The following is a 23,639-nucleotide window of genomic DNA, read 5'->3' as shown; positions in this document are numbered from 1 at the left end:
ATGGGTCATCAGGGTGACTCTTGTGGCTGGCGCAGCGGTTTTGCTGGTGCCTCAGCGCAGCAGTTCTTGGTGCAGAGTCTGGAGATTCCCGGGCAGAAAAGCGCCATCAATCTTAACACCGCTGTTTTGGCCGGCACAGTGGATTGCTCAGATTTCAGCGCTGGGAATCAACAAGTTGGACGTCAGCTCAGAGACCTAGTTAGAAAGTTGGTAGTTACAAAGACGACAGAGGGATAAATATATAATGAAGGGAAGAAACCGGCGTAAAAAGGCAGAGAATACTCAAAATCAGAATGCCTCTCCCTCTACAGGGGATCGCAGTTCCTCATCAGTAACGGAACAAGGCTTAATGGAGAACGAGTGTGTCCCAATAACAGAAGCAGGTTTCAAAATGTGGGTGATAAGAAACTTCTGTGAATTAGAAGAACTTTTTCTAACCCAATGCAAAGAAACTAAGAACCTTGAAAAAAGGTTTGACGAAATGTTAACGAGAATGGACAATTTAGAGAGAAATATAAGTGAATTGATGGAGCTGAAAAACAAAACACGAGAGCTTCACGAAGTATGCACAAGTTTAAACAGTCGAATTGATCAAGCAGAAGAAAGGATATCAGATGTCGAGGACCAGCTTAGTGAAATGAAACGAGAAGACAAGATTGGAGAAAAAAGGATAAAAAGGAATGAGCAAAGTCTCCAGGAAATATGGGACTATGTGAAAAGACCTAATTTACGTTTGATAGGTGTACCTGAATGTGATGAAGAGAATGAATCCAAGTTGGAAAATACTCTTCAGGATATCATTAAAGAAAACTTTTCCAACCTAGCAGGGCAGGGTAATATTCAACTCCAGGTAATACAGAGAACACCACAAAGATATTCTTCAAGAAGACCAACCCCAAGGCACATAATTGCCAGATTTATTAGGGTTGAAATGAAGGAAAAAATACTAAGGGCAGCCAGAGAGAAAGGTCAGGTTACCCATAAAGGGAAACCTATCAGACTTACAGCAGATCTCTCAGCAGAAACCCTACAAGCCAGAAAAGAGTGGGGACCAATATTTAACATCCTTAAAGAAAAGAACTTTCAACCCAGAATTTCATATCCAGCCAAACTAAGCTTTACAAGTGAAGGAAAAATTAAATCTTTTGCGAACAAACAAGTACTTAGAGAGTTCACCACCACCAGGCCTGCTTTACAAGAGCTTCTGAAAGAAGCACTATACATATAAAGGAACAACCAATATCAGCCTTTCCAAAAATATATCAAAAAGCAAAGAGCATTAACACAATGAAAAATTTACACCAACTAATGGGCAAAACAGCCAGCTAGCATCAAATGGCAGTATTAAACTTATATATATTCTAATTGGATAAAAAGCCAAAACCCATCGGTATGCTGCACCCAGACCCATCTCACATGCAACGATACACAAAGACTCAAAGAGAAGGAGGAAGATTTACCAACCAAACAGAGAGTAAAAATAAACAAATAAATAAAAAGCAGGAGATGCAATTGTCGCCTCTGATAAAGTAGACGTTAAAGCAACAAAGATCAAAAGAGGCAAAGAAGGACATTACATAATGGCAAAAGGATCAATGTAACAAGAAGAGCTAACGATTCTATAGATCAACGAGACAGAAAATTAACAAGGACATCCAGGACTTGAACTCAGACCTGGAACAAGTAAACTTAATAAACATTTATAGAACTCTCCACTTCAAATACACAAAACATACATTACCACCTCACACCTATTCCAAAAGTGACTACATAATTGGAAGTAAATCACTCCTCAGTAATCGCATAGCATTTCATAGGTTTAAATGAAATATTGATTGGCTGCTTGTTTGTTATTGTCTTCCCTTATTCCTTCCTGTCTACATTATTAAGTATAATTACGGTATAAAAGAGGTTTTCAATACCCATTACTAAACTGCATTCTAGCCTGGGCAAGAAAGCAATACTCCCATTCTCTCTCTCTCTCTCTTCCTTTTTCTTCCTCTTCTTCATTCTTTTTTTCTTTCTTTCTTAAAAAAAAAAAAAAAGCAAAGACAAAAACGAACCTACATATGACCGTGGCCAAACCTGACATCAGTGGGTGGGTGGGAAAAGCCTTGGGGGGCTATGCAGTCAATGTCTTTGAACAAATAATATTATCTACTGCTCTGGGATATTATATTATGAGGAAGCCACAGTTCAAGTGTAGGGTGCTTGTTGACAATTAATATAGCATCCTAGCCTTTGAGCAGCAAAGAGATAAGTGGATGAGCCACAGCTAAATTTTCGTTCATGTTCAGTCTGCTGTTGGTGGTGCTAGACTATGTCCAGAGAAATGAATGTGTGTAAAAAGAAATGCAAGAAATTGATTCATAATTCATTGCTTAACCTGTAATGTTTACTTCTTGCCTACTTTTACTTACAATAAATTTTCATAGTTTAAGAGAAATTACTATCATTGTTTAAAAAAACAACAAAACTTAGTTTAATGGGAGAACTTTCCGTACCAACTAGGGAGCTCCTGCTTTTGTATCCTCCAAATCCTCTAATCCAGTTCTTTGTACATACGAAAATTCTTTTGTTAATTCAATGAATGAATCTGTGAGGTTTTGCTGCATATACATATAGTAAGATTTATATTATGTTTGGCACAATGCCATGTCTTTTGGGGAAGTATATCTCTTAAGGACATGAAAAGTATAAGCTAAAGAACTGAAGACATGTATTAATTGTGGGAGATTTCTACGTTACTCTCTGATGAGTTAAGGTTTTTAATTTATGTCTGACACGTAGGCCAATTTTGATACTGTTGTATTTCTTTGTGCTAGGAGTTAGATTTTTTATTTTAGTTTGACTACCTCAGATTCCTTCATCTGTTACACAGGTAGTGAAAAGTGGACAGTATAATCTGTCTGTGAAACAGGAATTGAAGGACAAAGGTAGACTAAGCAGGAAAGGAGAGTGAGAAAAGAAATAAAAGATGAAATCAAGATGACAGAGGAAATGAGATTTGATTAAGGTAAAAACCCAATTGTTTCAGGAAACAGCATGGTTAGTGCAAGTGTTTTTTTTTTAACTGTCCCAAATAATTGCCTCATTTTCTTGATATATATATATATATATATTTTATTCAGGTCTCCATATTGACAGTGAGTATTTTTTTGGCTTAACTTAGGTGTATACTCTTGATGTACCAGATGCATTCTATTACTGTTATAGTCCAGACTCTGGTAATGCAAAGGGAAAAGATAGCATTATGGAAGCAATGGCTGACCAGATAGTTACAGTATGTGCCACCTTGGATGAAAATCCTGGAGTACGATATAAAAGGTAAGACACTCAACATCTGAACTTGTTATGCATCTGTTTACCATTCATTATAGAGGTAAGTAATGTCTCTGTACCTTTGTATATTGGTTTGCAAAATTTATTTTCTTTTTATAATTACCATATTCTACATATAGGAGATTTAAAGCTTGTGGTTTAAATTTCAGAATAATAAATAGCTTCTGTTAACTGAATTTCAGAGCCTAAATTTGGTACAGTTTACCAGACAGTTTTTCATCAGTTTAAGGAATGCTTAGAGGAAATGTCTGTGTAGTCACATAGGGAATACAGTGGTACAATTAATGTTTTTCATTAAATCACCACCAAATTTAAATGTCAGTATTCTCTGGATACCTGTTAGTGTCTAAGTATCTATAGTATTTAATCCCAGTGCCTTTTCTAAATACATTTTGGGTGTTTTTTAACAGGTAAAATTTAAATTTAGTACTGTATACCTTGACTTACATACTTCTTTTTAAAAATGAAGTTTACTGTAAAGTACATGAATTGTCTGTAGAGTAAGTCCTCACTTAATGTCATTGATGGGTTCTTGGAAACTGATGAAACCGATTTCACCATATGCTAATTGATATAAACAAGAAGTAAGTTCCTTGGTTATGTAATGTCACCAAACTTTTAAATAAAGACCTGAAACACTTCTAATATTAACACTTAAAGAAATGTGACTATATGTACATTTAAGAAAGATTAATAAAAGCAGGATCATTTTTTGCCCAGTTATTCTAGTTCAGGCTCATTAGAAGGATGGCCAGAGCTCATCCCAGCAGCTCATGGCACAAGGCAGGAACCCACCCAGATTAGGATACCATCCTGTTGCAGGGCACACTACACACACATCCATACTCACTTGGACTGGGACAATTTAAACATACCAGTTAACCAAACATGCACATCTTTGGGATGTGGGAGGAAACTAGAGTATCAGGAGAAAACCCATGCAGACATGGAGGGATCATGCAAATGCCACACAGACAGTGGCCCCAGCCAGGAATTGATTTTTTTTTTCCTCAGCAGTATAATGAGATGACATTGAACAAAATGACATTATTTGAGGACCTGCTAAATGTGGCGTGATAATTCATTCCAAAATAAACATATCCATCTAACACCACCAAGGTCAAAAAAATAGAACATTAACAGCATCTCAGAGGCCTCTCTCTTGATCCCTCCCAGCTCTCTCGCCCCTCTTCTTCCCCAGAAATGACTACTATCTCACTTCTAACACATAGTTTAATTTTGCCTGATTTTGAACTGGTATAAATGGAATCACATGATAATTTTTGTTTTCTATTTCTTGACTCAACATTATTTTCTGAGAGTCATTCATGTTGTTGTGTGTGCCAGTTTTAGTTTTAATTTTGGTCTGCTAGTTCATGTGTGACTCTCTCGCCTCAGTTTCCGTGTCTATGAAATAGGAAAGATAATACAGTTGTTTTTAGAATTAAATGAATATCTGTAAAGCATTCAGACTAGTACACAGCACTAATAAATATGGTAGTAGTAAATACACTACACTACTTGTAATAAGTATTATTACTCATTTGTCTTTTAAAAAGTTATTTAATTTGAACATTGGCATTTGTCAGGTTAGTTGGCTGAACTGTTTAATTTTAAATTCACGTAGTGCTTTAAGTCACATTACTCTTAATTTACCATTTAAAAATTCCACTATTAATACTTAGAAAAAGTATAGTGATCTCCTTAATTCAGGTATTACCAAACAAGCTCTTTATTCATACCTTGGGTATTAGAAACATTCTTTTTCTTCAATTTTTTTTTTTTTGGAGATGGGGTCTCTTTGTGTTGCCCAGGCTGGTCTCAAACTCCTGGGCTCAAGCAGTCCACCTGCTTCTGCCTTCCAAAGTGCTGGCATTACCTTTTTCTTTTTTTTTTTTTTTTTTTTTTTTTTGAGACGGAGTCTCGCTCTTGTTACCCAGGCTGGAGTGCAATGGCGCGATCTCGGCTCACCGCAACCTCCGCCTCCTGGGTTCAGGCAATTCTCCTGCCTCAGCCTCCTGAGTAGCTGGGATTACAGGCACGCGCCACCGTGCCCAGCTAATTTTTTTTTGTATTAGTAGAGACGGGGTTTCACAATGTTGACCAGGATGGTCTCGATCTCTTGACCTCGTGATCCACCCGCCTCGGCCTCCCAAAGTGCTGGGATTACAGGCTTGAGCCACCGCGCCCGGCCACCTTTTTCTTATAAGAGATGTGCTAATTACACTCTGGACTCAGTGGAACTGAGCTAAGTGGTTTGGCTCCTGTTAAGAGTTTAGTAACTATTGAAGCTTCTACTGTTGGTGATTGGTTATATTTGGAGAAATGAGTAAATATAGCCAATTTATAATTTAGTGGCTCACATGGGGGCTAGTTTTGAGTTACACTAATAAATAATCTGTAATCCTGTGTTTTAAAATTCTACCTGCTTTCACAAAATATTTCTTTAGGTGGACTAGGTGCAGTGGCTCACTTCTGTAGTCCCAGCACTTTGGGAGGCTGAGGCGGGTGGATCACCTGAGGTTCGGAGTTTGAGACCAGCCTGACCAATATGGTGAAACCCATCTCTATAAAATATATATATATATATTTCTTTAGGCTTTATAGACTTTAAAGTATAATTTTAAAATGAAGTGTCTTTCCTTTGAAAATAAAGGGTAATGAATTACCCTTTATAGATGTTGCATTATTTATTTTTAAGGTATAAAACCTAAAGATTCTGTAACACTTTGAAGCCCTCACAATGAGACCTCCCCATTTTCAAGGTTGGTGTGCTGCTGAAGAGCCTTTTTCTTTCTCTCTTTTTTTTCTTAATTAATTGTTTTGGATACATAGTAGGTGTATATATTTATGGGGTACATGAAATATTTTGATACAGACATATAATGCATAATAGTCACATCAGGGTAAATGGAGTATCCATCCCCTCAAGCATTTATCCTTCCTTTGTGTTATAAACAATCCAATATACTCTTTTAGTTATTTTTAAATGCACAATAAATTATTGTTGACTGTAGTCACCCTGTTGTGCTATCAAATACCAGATTTTACTCATTCTATCTATATTTTTGTACCCATTACCCATCCCCACTTAAACCCTCACCTACTACTCCTGCCCCTTTCTAGCCTCTGGTAACTATCTTTCTACTAGCTCCATGAGTTCAATTGCTTTAATTTTTAGCTCCTGCAAATAATTGAGAACGTGCAAAGTGTGTCTTTCTGTGCCTTGCTTATTTCGCTTAACATGGTGACCTCTGGTTCCATCCATGTTGTAATTGTCAGGATCCATTCTTTTTTATAGCTGAATAGTACTCCATTTTGTCTATGTGCCACATTTTCTGTATCCATTCATGTGTTCCTTCCAAATCTTGGCTGTTGTGAATAGTGCTGCAGTAACATGGAGTGCAGATATCTCTTTGGTGAACAGATTTCCTTTCTGTTGGGCATATATCTAGCAGTGGGATTGCTGGGTCACATGGTAGTTCTATGTTTAGTTTTTTGAGGAGCCTCCAAACTTCTCCTTAGTAATTGTACTAATTTACATTCCCACCAACAGTATACAGGGGTTCCCTTTTCTCCATATCCTCATCAGCGTGTGTTATAATATTACCTGTCTTTTGGATAAAAGCCATTTTAACTGGGGTAAAATGATATCTCATTATAGTTTTGATTTGCGTTCCTCTGGTAATTAATTATGTATATGAGCACCTTTTCATATACCTTTTTGCCATTTATATGTCTTCTTTTGGGAAATATCCAGCTCTTTCGCCTGTTTTTAAATCAGATTTTTTTTTCCTATAGAGTTATTTGAGCTCCTTATCTATTCTTGTTATTAATTTCTTGTCAGATAGGTAGTTTTTAAATATTCGCTCCCATTCTGTGGGTTGTCTCTTCAGCTTGTTGATTGTTTATTGTGCAGAAGCTTTTTAACTTGATGTGATTCCATTTATCCATTTTTGCTTTGGTTGCCTGTGTTTATGGGGTATTACTCAAGAATGTTCCACAAAGAACTCTTTGCCTAGTTCAGTGTCCTGAAGAGCTTCCCCAGTGTTTTCTTGCAGTTTCATAGTGTGAGGTCTTAGATTTAACTCTTTAATCCATTTTGACTTGATTTTTTGTACATGGCAAGAGGTAGGGGTCTAGTCTCATTCTTCTACATATGGATATCCACTTTTCCCAGCACCATTGATTGAAGAGACTATCCTTTCCCCAACCTGTGTTCTTGGCAGTTTTGTTGAAATTGAGTTAATGGTAGATGTATGATTTGTTTCTGGGTTCTGTATTCTGTTCCATCAGTCTCTATGTCTGTCTGTATACCAGTATCATGCTGTTTTGGTTACTACAGCCCTGTAGTATATTTGAAGCCAGGTATTGTGATTTCTCCAGTTTTGTTCTTTTTGCTTAGGATAGCTTTGACTATTCTGGGTCTTCCGTGGTTCCATGTAAATTTTAATATTTTTCTGTCTCTGTGAAGAATGTCATTGGTACTTAGATAGGGATTGCATTGGATATGTAGATAGCTTTGGGTAGTATGGACATTTTAACAATATTTGTGCTTCCAATCCATGAACATGGAACATCATTCCATTTTTTATGTCCTCTTCAATTTGTTTTAAAGAGCTTTTTTCCTGCATTTTTTTTTTTTTTTTGGTAGAATTGGAAGTTACCCTAATACCACTGGTCATGAAGTTGCAATTTAGAGTACAATGTTATCATTTTAGAAGACAATGATATACAAGATTTTATGCAAAAGATGTTGAAAAGTTGACTGGATGTTAGCATGTGGGCAAATCTCACACTGCTAGGGGGAGGGATATTGGTCACCTAATTTGTAGAGTAATTTGATAATATTGAAAAGAGTTGAAAACGTATATGCTCTATGACCCAGCAATTATACTTTTACATGTAATGTACCTAGAGAAACATGTACATATACCTAGAGGCATATGTACAAACATTTGTTTCAGTGTTTGTAATAGCGTAATATTAAGAATGACTCATGTCCATCTTTAGAGGAATCAATCCATAGAATCCAGTATAATCATGATGGGATACTATATAGGAGATAAAATGAATAAATTCAATATGTGTGTCAGTGTACATAAATCTCAAATGCACACATATACAAACACACATGCACACACATGAAACAGAAATGACTGGAGGGAAAATACACATGAAATTAATAATAGTGGTTGCCTTGGTTTGGGGGAGGGGCATGGGAAAGGACCAGGACTTAGGAGCAGAATAAAGGGAACTGCACCTTTACATGTAATATTTTATTTTCTTCATATTAAAAAATCTGAAGCAGATATGATAAGGTTTGTCCTTATAAATTCCAAATATATTGATATAATATTATTTGACATATTATCTGAACTTTTACATGTTTATAAAATTTTTCATTTTGTAAACATTTTTAAAGTTCCATAGTTTAATTTTAGAATTAAACTTTGTGATATTATAAAGTATATACTGAAAGAAAGATAATGTTTGATCCTTTTTTCCATTTCTAGTAAACCCCTAGAGAATGCCAGTAAGCTTGCACAGCTTGTTGAAAAAAAGCTTGAAGACTACTATAAGATTGATGAAAAGAGCCTAATAAAGGTAATGTATGCAAGGCAAATAGTAACTATGCATAAAGTCTATCTTATTTCTTTATTAGCCTAAGAAATTTTTTCATTCATTTTCTAGTATTGATTTGGCAGCCATTAACATAAGTCTCCAATACTGATTTGAGAATCATTAACATACACAATTGTGGAAACCCTAATAGATGGTATGGTTTAAAGGAGAATCAGTTAACTAATGGATTTTGAAGTCAACCCTGTGTCCAAATCTAGTTCTGCCATTTAATTCATAGTTAATGTCTATTTGGTCAAATTACGTAACTTGTATGTAACTATGTTTTCTTTTCTATAAAATGGGGATAATAAGAGAATACCTATTTTAAAAGTTATGATTAAATGAGTTGATACATGCAGAGTCCTTAGAATAATGCTTGCCAATGAGTAAACATTTAATAAATGTAGGAATTCCTGTTATTACTAGCTCTGTGACCTTGAGTTTGTTTTTCCATCTATGAAATAGATGAAATAACATATACCTTGCTTGGCAGTATGAGGATTAAGTTAGCAAGTAAGTATTTGGCACCAATAGGAATTAAATAAATGGCAGCTATTATCATCTTATGGCAGTAATATAATCAAAGACTAAGGTTGAAATCTGAGAAATACCAGCATTTACATGTGGGTGACAGAATGAAGAGCTTGAGGAGACTGACAGAGTTGGGGCCAGAGGGCTAAGAAGTGATATTACAGTAGCTGGATAATGAAGAAAAAGAACTGTTGCTAGTTTAGAAGAGGAGTTGTGCCAGGAAACTACCAATTACAATACTGTATAATAAGTGGAATGAGAGAAGAATACACAGAGTATAATGGGAATATAGTCTCGGGCTTATCTTCTAAATTGGAGTGCTGGAAGGTATCCCAAGAGGAAGAGGCCCTTGAGCTTGAAGAATGAGTATAACCTGATATAAGAAGGAGTTTATTGCATGGAAAACAGGATTCTTCCGGTAGAGGCAGTAGAGAAAAAGGCAAAATCCACAATTTAAACAATGTGGCTGGAATGGAAGATATAAACTTAGATGTTAGGTTAGTTACCTTAAAAGTTACCTGTTTTTGGTTTAAAGGCCTAGTGAAGGCTGTTATTCTGGTTGTAGTTTTGAAGACACATGGCTTAGTACACATAGTAGATAGTGAATAAATGTTTATGGAATGAAAAGATATACAGTCAAATGTCCCTTTGGTCCTTTATGTTTTCAGTGGAAAAAGAGTAAAATCCACAAAAATTAAACTTGTCCTTTCCATTCTCTTTGCCTGGAAAATTAATCATCCTTCAAATACTTGATACCTTTCCTTTATTCAGGAACACCTGATAAAGTGTCACCTCATTTTTGAAGTCTTTCCTGACTCTTCAGGCCAAGTGATGCTTCCTTCCACATGCTATCATAAGCCCTAAGCCTGCTAAAGAACTTATATTGCACTTTTTCCTGTTTATTTCTGAAGATTCATAGCTTACATTTTTGAGGGCTTACTGTGCTGTGTTTCATGGTATGATTATATTTAGTCTTTACAATAATCTTATAAGGCAAAGATTCTGTAATTGTATTTCATTTTACAAAGAGAATACTGGCATATAAACAGGCTAAGCATTTTGTCCAAACTTGTACTGTAAGAATGTGGTCAAGACTGGACTCAAATTCAGACCTAGTTGATTCAGAGGCTGTGCTCTAAATCACCGTATTATACTGTCTCAAAATTTAATGAAATGAGTATGCTTAACTTTAAAATATTTTTTAAATCTAGCCTATATAATTTACCTATTATATGTAAATAAATAGAAAATGTTTGTATAATGAGCTGTAGTTATCTGTTACTGCTTAAAATAATCCAAAGAATTTATTACTTTTAAAATGAAGTATGAAAGATACTGACATTAACAACAAATTTTTCCGCACTGTTATTCACTGTTTAGTGATTAGTGATATTTGTGAATTAATTATAACAAGGTTTTCATTGTGATTTATCATCTTAGTTTGTATCAATACAGTCTTTTAATGTAGCACAATGGTTATGCTATTGGAGCAGATCTGTGTTTGAATCTCCATTCTGCCTCTTACTACCTGTGTGATTTGGGCAAGTTACTTCATTTCAGGCCGCAATGCCCTCATGGTGTACTAGAGATAATAATACCTGTCTCACAGGATTACTAAAAGAATTAAATGAAATAATCCATGTATTTTTGTTTAGTCAAATGTCCAGTACATAGAACTCAGATCGTAGCTACTATTCATAATTTATATCAGTTTTCGTGCTTTTGGAACTGAATTGATAAGAAAATAGATTTCGTGCAAACAAAATGTTACTTTTTTAAAAGGAATTTTCAGGCTATTATACAGTTGTCCCTCGGTAAACACAGAGGAGGGGAGGGTTGGTTTCAGTAACTCCTGTGTATACCAGAATCCACACCTTCTCAAGTCCTACAGTCAGCCCAGCAGAACCCACATATCTGGAAAGTCAGACCTTCATACATGCAGGTTTCACATCCTGAGAATACTGTGTTTCCTATTTGTATTCAGTTGAAAAAACTCTGAGTATAAGTGTGCCCACACAGTTCAAACCCATGTTATTAAATGTATCCTCTTACTCTAGTTACAAAAGGTTTTAATTATGTAGTCTTCATTTTTTCTCACTTGTGCTACTCAGATTTTTCTTTGTTTTATTATAACTTCACATTCTTAAGACAATTAACCATTTGTTTTGTTTTGTTGTATGTTTTTGGTGGGGAAAAGGGACAGAACTTAGGAAAAGTTTGCTTTGTATTCTAAGATATTAAAAATACATTCACTCTAAGAAATTGAAGCTGCTTAAGATTATTTTATCTTGTTATTCTAGGGTAAAACTCATTCACAGCTCTTAATAATTGATCGTGGCTTTGATCCTGTGTCCACTGTCCTGCATGAACTGACCTTTCAGGCAATGGCATATGATCTACTACCAATTGAGAATGATACATACAAGCAAGTATAACTTGAAGGGCATATAGAGGGCATATACAAACAGGATAGAATATGAGCATTTAATAATTTATATAGGCATCAGAAATCTGAAAGCCCCTGTAACCTTTTCTATTCAGTGACTATCCTTCTGTTATTCCTGCAGTTATAGTCTTTGACAGATATGTTGACCTTGTAAGTTAAAGCATAATTTGGTTGCTTTGGAGCAGTTTTGGTGTGTTTGTTTCCTTAACTATGTTACAGCAGAGCTACATTTAAACACATAGAATTTGGGCCTTTTACTCATGTTAAAAGTAAATACCAGGCTCACTATCATATTTATTGAAGTAGAAACCATATTCAAAATTGTTAGGCTATAATTATTCTGAATCATACATTCAAAAGTGTATGTGTCTTATCAATGTAACGTATTTTAAAAGATCAGAGCACTGGAAATCTAAATAGGATGGCTATTGAAAACAGCAGCCATAGTTTTACCATTTTGGTACTTTTTACTGAGTTAATCTTGGCATAAACATATTTATTTTAAAAGTAATGTCAAATAAAAACAAATGAAAAATGAAATAGTTTTTCTATCAAGGAATCATCTTACTGCATCTCTGTATCATTCATTTATGGGTGTGCATATGTATTACATACATTACAGATGTTATTTGATATGATTTTTAAATACAAATTAGTGTTTGTCAGCTAAGATTTACTGCTTGAGTACAGTAGTAAAAATGAAAATTAGTTTTCTGAAATTTCATGTTTAAAGTAATTTGGTAGTTTTATTAGATTAAGATATAGACACTTGTGATAGTTATAATACTTTTTTTTCTTAAATATTGTTAAAATTTGTATTTTCTATTGTATTTTTATTTGCATTCTGGTTGAATCTTGGTTTCTGAGTTTTTCTCTGTATTATCTGTATTAATATTAGATAACATAGCTATTTTTCTAAAAGTTATTTTAAGCAGTTTATTCAGAGGGGATATTACTTAACCTCTGTTACCTTTTAGGTCTGTAAACCTGCATTGTTCAAGAGATTTTGAAGAGAATTAATAAAACAATGGATAGTAAAGGATTTAGTTCCAGACCATAGATATAAATTTTAGATATTTCTGACCTAATATTTAAAATATGTATTTCTTTAGGTTCGCTGGCAAGCAAAGAAAGTTTTAATTTTTTTTAAGTAGAGATTTATTTTTTAAGAAGCCACTATACCCCCTTCTTTCTGAATCAAAGTTCAGAGATAAGAATTAGATGGGAGTAAAGCTCCCTGTGGTTTGTGCTCCATTACAGTTTTGTTTTGTTTTGTTTTGTTTTGTTTTGTTTTGTTTTGTTTTGTTTTGTTTTGAGACAGAGTCTTGCTCTGCTGCCCAGGCTGGAGTGCTGTGACATGATCTTGGCTCACTGCAGCCTCCGCCTCCCGGGTCAAGTGATTCTCTTGCCTCAGCCTCCCAAGTAGCTGGGATTACAGGCACTTGCCACCACGCCTGGCTTATTTTTGTATTTTTAGTAGAGACGAGGTTTTGCCGTGTTGCCCAGGCTAGTCTTGAACTCCTGACCTCAGGTGATCTGCCTGCCTTGGCCTCCCAAAGTGCCAGGATTACAGGGGTGAACCACCATGCCCAGCCTCCATCACAATTTTTTTTGGAAACAGAATACAAAGCAGGAAGCTCTAAGGGTCCAGATTCAAGTTTTCCTATTGGTGACCTCTTTAAATTTTACTTTTTTGGGGGAGGAGGGAGGGACAGAATCTCCCTCTGTTGCCCAACCTGGAGTGCAGTGGCTCGATCTTGACTCACAGCAGCCCTCATCTCCTGAGTTCAAGCAATTTCTGGCCTCAGCCTCCCAAGTAGCTGGGACTGCAAGTACGCACCACTGTGCCCAGCTAATTTTTGTATTTTTAGTAGAGATAGGGTTTTGCCATGTTGGCCAGGCTGGTCTCAAACTCCTGGCCTCAAATGATCCACCCTCCTTGGCCTCCCAAATAAATTTACTCTTAAAATGGGATATTCATCTCCTGAGTATTGTCAGGCTTGCTACTCTTATCTTTATTTACAGATCACTTATAAGTTAAAGGTATTGTATAAGAACAAAGTGGTATTTTAAATGACAAAAGGGCTTTCATCCTTAGTACTGTAGCCTTATATAATTGAGCACAGTGATTCTGTCTTTGGACATCTGTAATCTACACAGGTGGATGGTTTTATAGATTGATGTATAATTTGGGGGATTTTAGAAATGATTATATTCATATAGCAGAAGTCTACATGTATTCTTTGTAGTTCAGAGCTAAGAAAACTCAGTGCAGTCCTTCCTGATCTTGACTCAGGAAATCAGTAGTTCCAAGGATGATTCGGACTTCTCTAGTTCCACAAATGGAAAAAGGGTGTCTGCATAAAAAGATAAGGGTAATCAGGAAGCCCATTTTGAGTAGCTTCATGAACCCCTTAAATTGTTGCTCACTTCAGTAGAACTCATTAAAGCTGTCACAATTTTTATAGCTTACATATTTTTTTTCTCTCATTTCCTTTCTCATTCTGTAAAGGAGATGTGGTTATAGGGTTGGGGAAGAATAAAGAAACAGATGATATGTGTTTGTGAATTTTGTACCAATTCTGAAACACCTTCAATATTTAATAGGTTATATTGGGGATGATATTCCTGTTCTTATTTTTTCTTTTCTTTTTTGAGACAGAGTTTCACTGTGTCACCCAGGCTGGAGTGCAGTGGTGCGATCTTGGCTCACTGCAAACTCTGCCTCCCAGGTTCAAGCAATTCTCCTGCCCCAGCCTCCAGAGTAGCTGGGATTATAGGCATGTGCCACCACACCCCACTAATTTTTTGTATTATTTGTAGAGACAATGTTTCACCATGTTGGCCAGGCTGGTTTTGAATTCCTGACCTCAAGTGATCCGCCCACCTCGGCCTCCCAAAGTGCTAGGATTACAGGCGTGAGCCACCGTGCCCAGCTGATATTCCTGTTCTTAATGGAGTTTTGATCATTGTACTGTGGGTTATTAGCACATCAAAACAGTGTTTTAGGCAATTAGAACATAAATCGTCAGTATATTCAGTCTTGTTCTTAAAGTCAATTGTAGGACATTGAATTTTTGCTTTATAAGGTACAGTTTTGCTGAATTAAAACTCTATAATAATGACACCTAAACCTAACATTTGAAAATATCTTGGTAGGCTTAGCACTTTTATTTTTAATGTAAGGATAGCAATATGCCGTAGTTTTGAGTAGGTATTCATTACCCCCCTAAAACAGTGGGTTATACTTTTCAGTTTCTTGAGTTGTGTCTTGAAATTGTTGTTTGTAAAAATATTTCTTGTGCTTTTGGAGGGAAAAAAATCCAAAAGTTTTAGTGTTTCTGTCTACTTGTAGATATAAAACAGATGGAAAAGAAAAGGAGGCCATCCTTGAAGAAGAAGATGACCTCTGGGTTAGAATTCGACATCGGCATATTGCAGTTGTGTTAGAGTATGTGAATCCATTTTAATTTTTATTCCATATTTTTTAGACACTATGTGATAGTACATTTTGTAACCTTAAAATAGTTCTGTAAAGAATTACATCTTAGAAATTTAAAGAATTCTCTCACAATTTGACAGGGAAATTCCCAAGCTTATGAAGGAAATTTCATCAACAAAGAAAGCAACAGAAGGAAAGGTAAGAATCTTACTTAACTTTCAAAATAAGAGTGAAGGTGAATTTTAAAGTTTGTTTAAAATCTTTATTTTATTTCTTTAACTTTTTGTTTTGGGAAAGTTCTAACACAGAGGTAGAGAATGAACTCCTACATACCCATTGCCTAGTCTCAGTAGTTAACAACATTTTATCTGTCCTGCTTCATTAAATTTTGATTTGTTGTATTTTATTTTTTGAGACAGAGTCTCACTCTGTCACCCATCCTAGAGTGCAGTTGCACCATCTCGGCTCACTGCAACCTCCACCTCCCAGGCTCAAGTGATTCTTTTGCCTCAGCCACTCAAGTAGTGGGGATTCCAGGTGTGCACCACCACACACTGCTAATTTTTGTATTTTTAGTAGTGATAGGGTTTCACCTTGGCCAGGCTGGTCTCCAACTTCAGGCCTCAAGTGATCTGCCCACCTCAGTGCTCAGATTACAGGTGTGAGCCACGATGCCTGACCCTAAAGTTTATTTTAAGACCGTTTAGTCAATTTTATCAATGTATTGTTGGGATTTTACATTGAGATATAACTTATAAGTAAAACAGACAAATCTTAAATGTATACTAGATAACTTTTACTTATATATACACTTGGAACCACCACCTAAATCAAGATACAGAACATTTTCATCATTCCAGAATATTCCCTCTTGTCCTTTCCCAGTCAGTACCCATCCTGCCAGAAGTAAACTCTATTCTAATTTTCATCACCAGAGATCCTGTTCTTGAACTTCACATAATGAGATTCACCTGTGTTGCATATTTTAGTAATTCATTTATTTTTCATTTGTGTATAGTAGTAATACCATTATATAAATATACAACAGTTTGTTCGTCTGCTCTCCCTTTGATGGACATTTAGTTTGTTTCCAGTTTGGGGTTATTATGAACAAAGCTGCTATGGATTTTTTTGTACATGTCACTTGGTGTACATACACACCTTCTCTTAGGTATAGGTTATAGGGTAGGATTATGTTTAGCTTTAATAGGTAATGCCAGAAGTTTTGCAAAGTGTTTGAACTGATTTACATCCCCATCAGCAATAATTGAGTGTTCTAGTTGCTCCATATTGTCACCAACACTTGATATATTCTTGTTTTTTAATTTTTGTAAGAATTTTCGTTATATGAGTTGGTATCTTATTGTGGTTTTAATTTTAATTTCTCTGATGTTCTTGTGCATATTGGCCATTTGAATATTTTGTTTTGCAAAGTGCCCATTGAAGGTCTTTTGTCCATTTTTAATTGAGTTGTCTGTTTTTCTTGCTGATTTATAGAAGTTATTTTCTGGATATGAGTCCTATACAAGTATTTATGTATGTATATATCTTTTGATAAACAGAATATCTCAATTTTAATGAAATCTAGTTTATCAATTTATTTCTTTTATAGTTTCTCTGTGTCCTACATAAGAAGTCTTGGCTTACCCTGAGGTCATTAACATATTCTCCTGTTTTCTTCAGGAAGATTGATCATTTTAGCTTTTATACTTAAGTCCATAATTCACTGTATTAGTCCATTCTCATGCTGCCATGAAGAAATACCTGAGACTGGGTAATTTATAAAGAAAAGAGGTTTAATTGACTCACAGTTCCACAGGGCTGCAGGAGGGAAAATGAGCACTGAGCAAAGGGAGAAGCCCCTTATAAAATCATTAGATCTTGTGTGAACTCACTCAGTATCACAAGAACAACATGGGGCAATCTGCCGCCATGATTTAGTTATCTCCACCTGGTCCTGTCCTTGACACGTGGGGATTATTACAGTTCAAGGTGAGATTTGGGTGGGGAAACAGAGCCAAACCGTATCATTCCATCCCTGGTCCCTCCCATATCTCATCTCCTCACATTTCAAAACACAGTCATGCCCTTCCAACAGTCCCCCAAAGTCTTAACTCATTGCAGCATTAACCCTAAAATCCAAATATCATCTGAGATAAGGCAAGTCCCTTTAGCCTATGAGCCTTTAAAATCAGATAAAAGTTAGTTACTTCCTAGATACAATGGGGATACAGGCATTGGGTAAATACGCCTATTCCAAATGGGAGAAATTAGCCAAAACAAAGGGGCTACAGGCCCCATGCAAGTCCAAAATCCAATACAGCAGTCATTAAATCTTAAAGTTTCAAAATGCTCTCCATATTTCACATCCAGGTCATGCTGATGTAAGAGGTGGGCTCCCATGGTCCTGGACAGCTCTGCCCCTGTGGCTTTACAGGGTATATATCCACTCTCCCAGCTGCTTTCATGGGCTGGTGTTGAGTGTCTACAGCTTTTCCAGGCACATGGTGCAAGCTGTTGGTGGATCTACTATTCTGGGTTCTGGAGGATGGTGACCCTCTTCTCACAACTCATTAGGCAGTGCCCCAGTGGAAACTCGGTGTGGAGGTTACAACCCCACATTTCCCTTCTGCACTACCCTAGCAGAGGGTCCCCATGAGGGTTCCACACCTGCAGCAAACTCCTGCCTGGACATCCAGACGTTTCCATACATCCTCTGAGATCTAGGCAGAAGTTCCAAAACCTCAGTTCTGACTTCTGTGCACCCTGTAGACCCAACACCACATGTAAGCTGCTGGCTTTCACCATCTGAAGCAATGGACTAAGCTCTACATTGGCCCCTTTTAGCCACAGCTGGGATATTGGGTACCAAGTCTCAAGACCACACAAAGCAGCAAGGCCCTGAGACCAACCCACAAAACCATTTTTTCCTCCTAGGCCTCTTTACCTGTGATGGGAGAGGCTGCCATGAAGGTTTCTGACATGCCCTGGAGACATTTTCCCCATTGTCTTGGTGATTAACATTTGACTCCTTGTATGCAAATGTAACCAGCCAGCTTGAATTTCTCCCCAGAAAATGAGTTTTTCTTTTCTGTCACATCATCAGGCTACAAATTGTTCAAACTTTTATGTTCTGTCACCTCTTGAACACTTTGCTGCTTAGAAATTTCTTCTGCCAGATAACCCTAAATCATCTCTCTCAAGGTGAAAGTTCCACAGGTTTCTAGGGCAGGGGCAAAATGCCACCAATCTCTTTGCTAAAGCATAGTAAGAGTCATCTTTGCTCCAGTTCCCAAGAAGTTTCTCATCTCCATCTGATACTGCCTCAGCCTGGACTTCATTGTTTATATTACTGTCAGCATTTTGGGCAAAGCCATTCAAAAGCCTATAGGAAGTTCCAAACTTGCCCACATTTTCCTGTCTTCTTCTGAGCCCCCTAAACTGTTCCAACCTCTGCCTATTACCCAGTTCCAAAGTTGCTTCCACATTTTCAGGTGTCTTTACAGCCACACCCCACTCCTGACACCAATTTACTATATTAGTCCATTCTCATGCTTTTATGAAGAAATACCTTAGACTGCATAATTTATAAAGAGATTCAATTGACTCACAGTTCCACATGGCTGCAGAGGTCTCAGGAAACTTAACAGTCATGGTGGAAGGCACCTCTTCACAGAGTGGCAGGGGAGAGGATGAATGCCAAGTAAAGGGGGAAGCACCTTATAAGACCAACATATCTCATGAGAACTCACTTACTATCACAAGAACAGCATGGGAGGAACTGCCCTCATGATTCATTTATCTCCACCTGGTCCTACCCTTGACACATGGGGATTATTACTATTCAAGGTGAGATTTGGGTGGAGACACAGAGCCAAACCATGCCATTCAGTGACATTAATTTTGGTGTATGATGTGAGGTAAGGGTCTAGGTTCATTTTATTTCAATATACATATCTGATTACTCAAGCAATGTTTGTTGTAAAGACCGTCCTTTCACCATTGAGTTGCAGTGATGCATTTGTTGTAAATCAAATGACCATAAATGTGTGGGTCTGTGGATTCCATGTTCTTTCCCATGGTCAATTCGTCTATCCTTGTACCAAGACCACACTGTTTTAACTACTGTATCTTTGTATTAGCTTTGAAATTTGGTAGTATAAGTCTTCCAGCTTTGTTCTTCAAGATTGTCTCAGCCGTTCACAACTTTTGTCTTTTAATACAAATTTTAGATTCTGCTTGACAATTTCAACAAACATTTAGCTGAAATTTTGATTGGGATTACATGAATCTGTACAACAACTTGGGAAGAACTAACAAAAACATTGAGCCTTCTGATCCATGAACATAGAATATAGCTCCATTTATGTAGGTAGTTGTTCATTTATCTCAGCCACATTTTATAATTTTCATTTTAGTTGTATTGCACATTGTTCTTTGATTATTTCAAGATATTTTATTTTTTGGTGTTATAAGTGGTATTTTTAAAATTCTATTTTACTTTATTAGTATATAAAATGTAAATGGTTTTTGTGTATTCACCTTGAATCTGGTAACCTTGCTAAATTTATTTTTTAATTCTCATACTTTGTTTATAGATTGGCTTTTTTGTTTGTTGTTTTTAAGAGATGGAAACTCTGTTGGCCAGGCTAGTCTCAAAGTCCTAAGTTCAAGCGATCCTCCCACCTTAGCCTCCCTAGTAGCTGGGACTACAGGCAGGTACCAGTGCACTTAGCTGGATTTTTTATATACACAGTAATATCATCTGTGAATAAAGAAAGTTTAGTCTCTTCTAAATTAATTTTCCAAGGTTGTCCAAAGGAGAGAATACAGTCATGGGTTCTTAGTTTCTGTTTGGGCAAGTAAATTCCCTTCCTCATCCCTCTTTTCCACTTACCACTAGAGACAGAAACTAAAAACCATGGCTTCAGACTGCAAAAAGCTGAAAACAAAACAGAACAACAACAAAATAAGGCAAATTAGACAAGCTTGTCATACATTTTAAATGTTTTTCTTAGTAGTTAATACCTCCTGGTTCTGGCTAATATCTCCAATATAACATGAAATCAAACTGGTGATAATGAGCATCCATGTCTCATTCCCAGCCTTATGGGAAATGAATTCAGTATTTCATCATTAAGTATTATGTTAGTTTTAGGTAGTTTTAGTCTTTTATCAGATTAAAGATGTTCCTTTCTATTCTGAGTTTGCCAACAGGTTTCCTTTTTTTCTATTTCTTTTCTTTCTTTCTTTTTTTTTTTTTTTTTAAGAGACAGGGTCTTGCTCTGTCACCCAGGCTGGAGTGTGGTGGTGCAGTCTCAATTCACCGCAGCCTCTACCTCCTGGGCCCAAAGGATCCTCCCACCTCAGGCCTCCAAGTAGCTGGGACTGCAGGCATGCACCACGACACCCGGCTAACGTTTTTGTGTTTTTAGTAGAGATGGGATTTCGCCATATTGCTCAGGCTGGTCTCAAACTCCTGAGCTCAGGTTGGTCTCAAACTCCTGAGCTCAGGTTGGTCTCAAACTCCTGAGCTCAGGCAGTAGGCCTGCTTCAGCCTCTCGAAATGCTGGGATTACAGGCATGAGCCACCACACCTGGCCTGTTTCTGTTTTCTTTTAATCTGGAAAATTCAATGCTGGATTTCATCAAAGACATTTTGATACTATCTTTTTTTCTCCTTTATTCTTTTAATGTGATGAATTACATTTATTGACTTACTAACATAAAAGTAACCATTTCTAGAATAAACTGCACTTGATCATGATGCACTGGATTTTGTTTGCTAATATTTTGCTCTAGAATGTTTGCGTCTATATTTATGAGAAATATTTTTCTGTAGTAGTCCTTTTTTTTTGTAATGTTCTTGTCAGATTTTAGCAGCAAGATTATTTTGGTCTTATGAATTGTGATCCACACACCATCATTTCATTCTCTGAAAGAGTTTATGTAAGATTGCTGTTACTTGTTCTATTGCTGCTTGAAAGAATTTACCATTGAAGCAGTTCAGGCATGGAGATTTCTTTATGGGGAAGTTTTTTATTATAATTAATTATAAGTTATTTAATAGATACAGAACTATTTAGATTTTCTTTCTTATATTAGTTTTGAGATATCTCATTTTTCAGGGAATTTGTCTATTACATCTAAATTGTGAAATGTCCTCTTATCCTTTCAATATGTATAGAATCTGTAGTTTGATTTTATTTACTAATCTTGATATTGTTAATTTGCTTACTCCCCTGTATGTTATTAATATCTCCTACAGGCAGGTGTGGTGGCTCACACCTATAATCCCAGCACTTTGGGACTCCAAGGTAGATGGATCACCTGAGGTCAGGAGTTTGAGACCAGCCTGACCAACATGGTGAAATCCCGTCTCTACTTAAAAAATACAAAAATCAGCCAGGTTTGGTGATGCATGCCTGTAATCCCAGCTACTCAGGAGGCTGAGGCAGGAGAATTGCTTGAACCTGGGAGGCAGAGGTTGCAGTGAGCAAAGATGGTGCCACTGCACTAAAGCCTGGACAAAAGAGTGAGACTCTGGGTCAAAAAGAGAAAAAAAAATATCCCCAACATATGTTAATATTTCAAAGAACCAACTTTTGACTTTGTTGATTTTCACTCTTGTATTTTTATATAGTTGATTTTTACTCAGTTTTATTTCCTTCCTTCAGTTTTGTTTGTTTTAAATCAAGCTTGTCCAACCTATGGCCCACAGGCCACATACGGCCCAGAACGGCTTTGAATGTGGCCCAACACAAATTTGCGAACTTTCTTAAAACATTATGAGATGTTTTTGTGATTTTTTTTAACCTCGTCAGCTATTGTTAGTGTGTTTTATATGTGACCCAAGACAGTTGTTCTTCCACTGTGGCCCAGGGAATCCAAAAGCTTGGACACCACTGGTTTAAATTTTTTCTTCTAGCTTCTTGAGTTGGAGCTTTAGAGCATTGATTTCCAACCTTTATTCTTTCCTATTGTATATATTTTATCGTTATATACTTCTCAAACTTAGCTGCATCCCAGGAGTTTGGGAATAACTTATTTACATTCAGTTCAAAACGTTTTCTAACCTTTATTGTGATTTCTTCTTTGACCAATGTGTTATATAGGAAATATGTCTTTAAATTTCAAAGCATTTGGGAATTCTCTGGTTATCTTTCTGTTGCTGAGTTATAATTTAATTATACAGTGGTCAGAGAATATGCGCTATATGACATCAGTCTTTTAAAATATGTTAAGGCTTGATTTATGGGGCTGGGCATGGTGGCTTATAATCCCAGAATAATAATGCCTGTAATCCCAGGCTTATGCCTGTAATCCCTGCCTTTGAGAGGCCAAGGCAGGCAGATCAGATAAGGCCAGGAGTTCAAGACCAGCCTGGCCAACATGGGGAAACCCCATCTCTACTAAAAATACAAAACTTAGCCATGTGTGGTGGCACATACCTGTGGTTCTAGCTACTCAGGAGACTGGGCAAGACTCTGTCTCAAAAAAAAACAGTAATAATAAACTTGATTACTGACCTAGCATATGATATATTGGTAAATGCCTTATGTATACTTGAAGGAAATAAAAATTCTATGCGTCAGTTAAATCAAGATAGTTAATCATGTTCAAATCTTCTCTTTCTTTTCTGATTTTTTTTGGCCTGCTTTTTCTGTCAGTTATTAGAAGTAGCATATTAAAAACTCTGTTATGACTGTGAATTAGTCTGTTTTTCTTTAGTCCTTTCAACTTTCGAAGTTATAGTAACTGATAAAGCTATGTTAAGTTCATTATACATTTAACATAGCTATCTTTCTGTTGAATTTAGCCTTTTATCATCATAGCGTCCCTATCATTACTTGCAATATTTCTTGTCTTAATGTCTACTTTGATGTGATTACCACTATACCTTCTTTTTCTGTTAGTATTTACATAGTACATCTTTTCCCATCCTTTACTTTCAACTACCTATGTCTTGATATTTAAAGTGTGCTTCTTAAAAAAACCTTGTAGTTAGAAATAACTAAGATCAGAGCAGAACTGAAGGAGATAGAGACACAAAAAAACCCTTCAAAAAATCAATAAATCTAGGAGCTGGTTTTTTGAAAAGATCAACAAAATAGACCACTAGCCAGATTAATAAAAAAGAAAAGAGAATAATCAAGTAGATGCAATAAAAAATGATAAAGAGGATATCACCACAGATTCCACAGAAATACAAACCATCATCAGAGATTAACAAACCACTCTATGCACCTAAAC

General features: G+C 36.3%; 1 protein-coding gene across 1 annotated transcript in view; it reads left to right on the top strand.

The window, feature by feature from the left end:
* The window catches only part of STXBP3 (syntaxin binding protein 3), a 71,831-nt gene that overhangs the window by 27,159 nt on the left and 21,033 nt on the right, over positions 1-23,639 (top strand). The window contains exons 7-11 of the mRNA XM_012468024.2: positions 3,173-3,327; positions 8,859-8,949; positions 11,799-11,923; positions 15,300-15,395; positions 15,527-15,584. Of these exons, the coding sequence (XP_012323447.2) occupies positions 3,173-3,327; positions 8,859-8,949; positions 11,799-11,923; positions 15,300-15,395; positions 15,527-15,584 (525 nt within the window). The remainder of the gene's footprint in view (positions 1-3,172; positions 3,328-8,858; positions 8,950-11,798; positions 11,924-15,299; positions 15,396-15,526; positions 15,585-23,639) is intronic.

The sequence above is a fragment of the Aotus nancymaae genome, unplaced genomic scaffold, assembly GCF_030222135.1.
Source record: "Aotus nancymaae isolate 86718 unplaced genomic scaffold, 86718_ANA_hifiasm-v0.15.2.pri h1tg000007l, whole genome shotgun sequence".
NCBI lineage: Eukaryota > Metazoa > Chordata > Mammalia > Primates > Aotidae > Aotus > Aotus nancymaae.
This window is presented reverse-complemented; position numbering and strand designations above follow the sequence as displayed.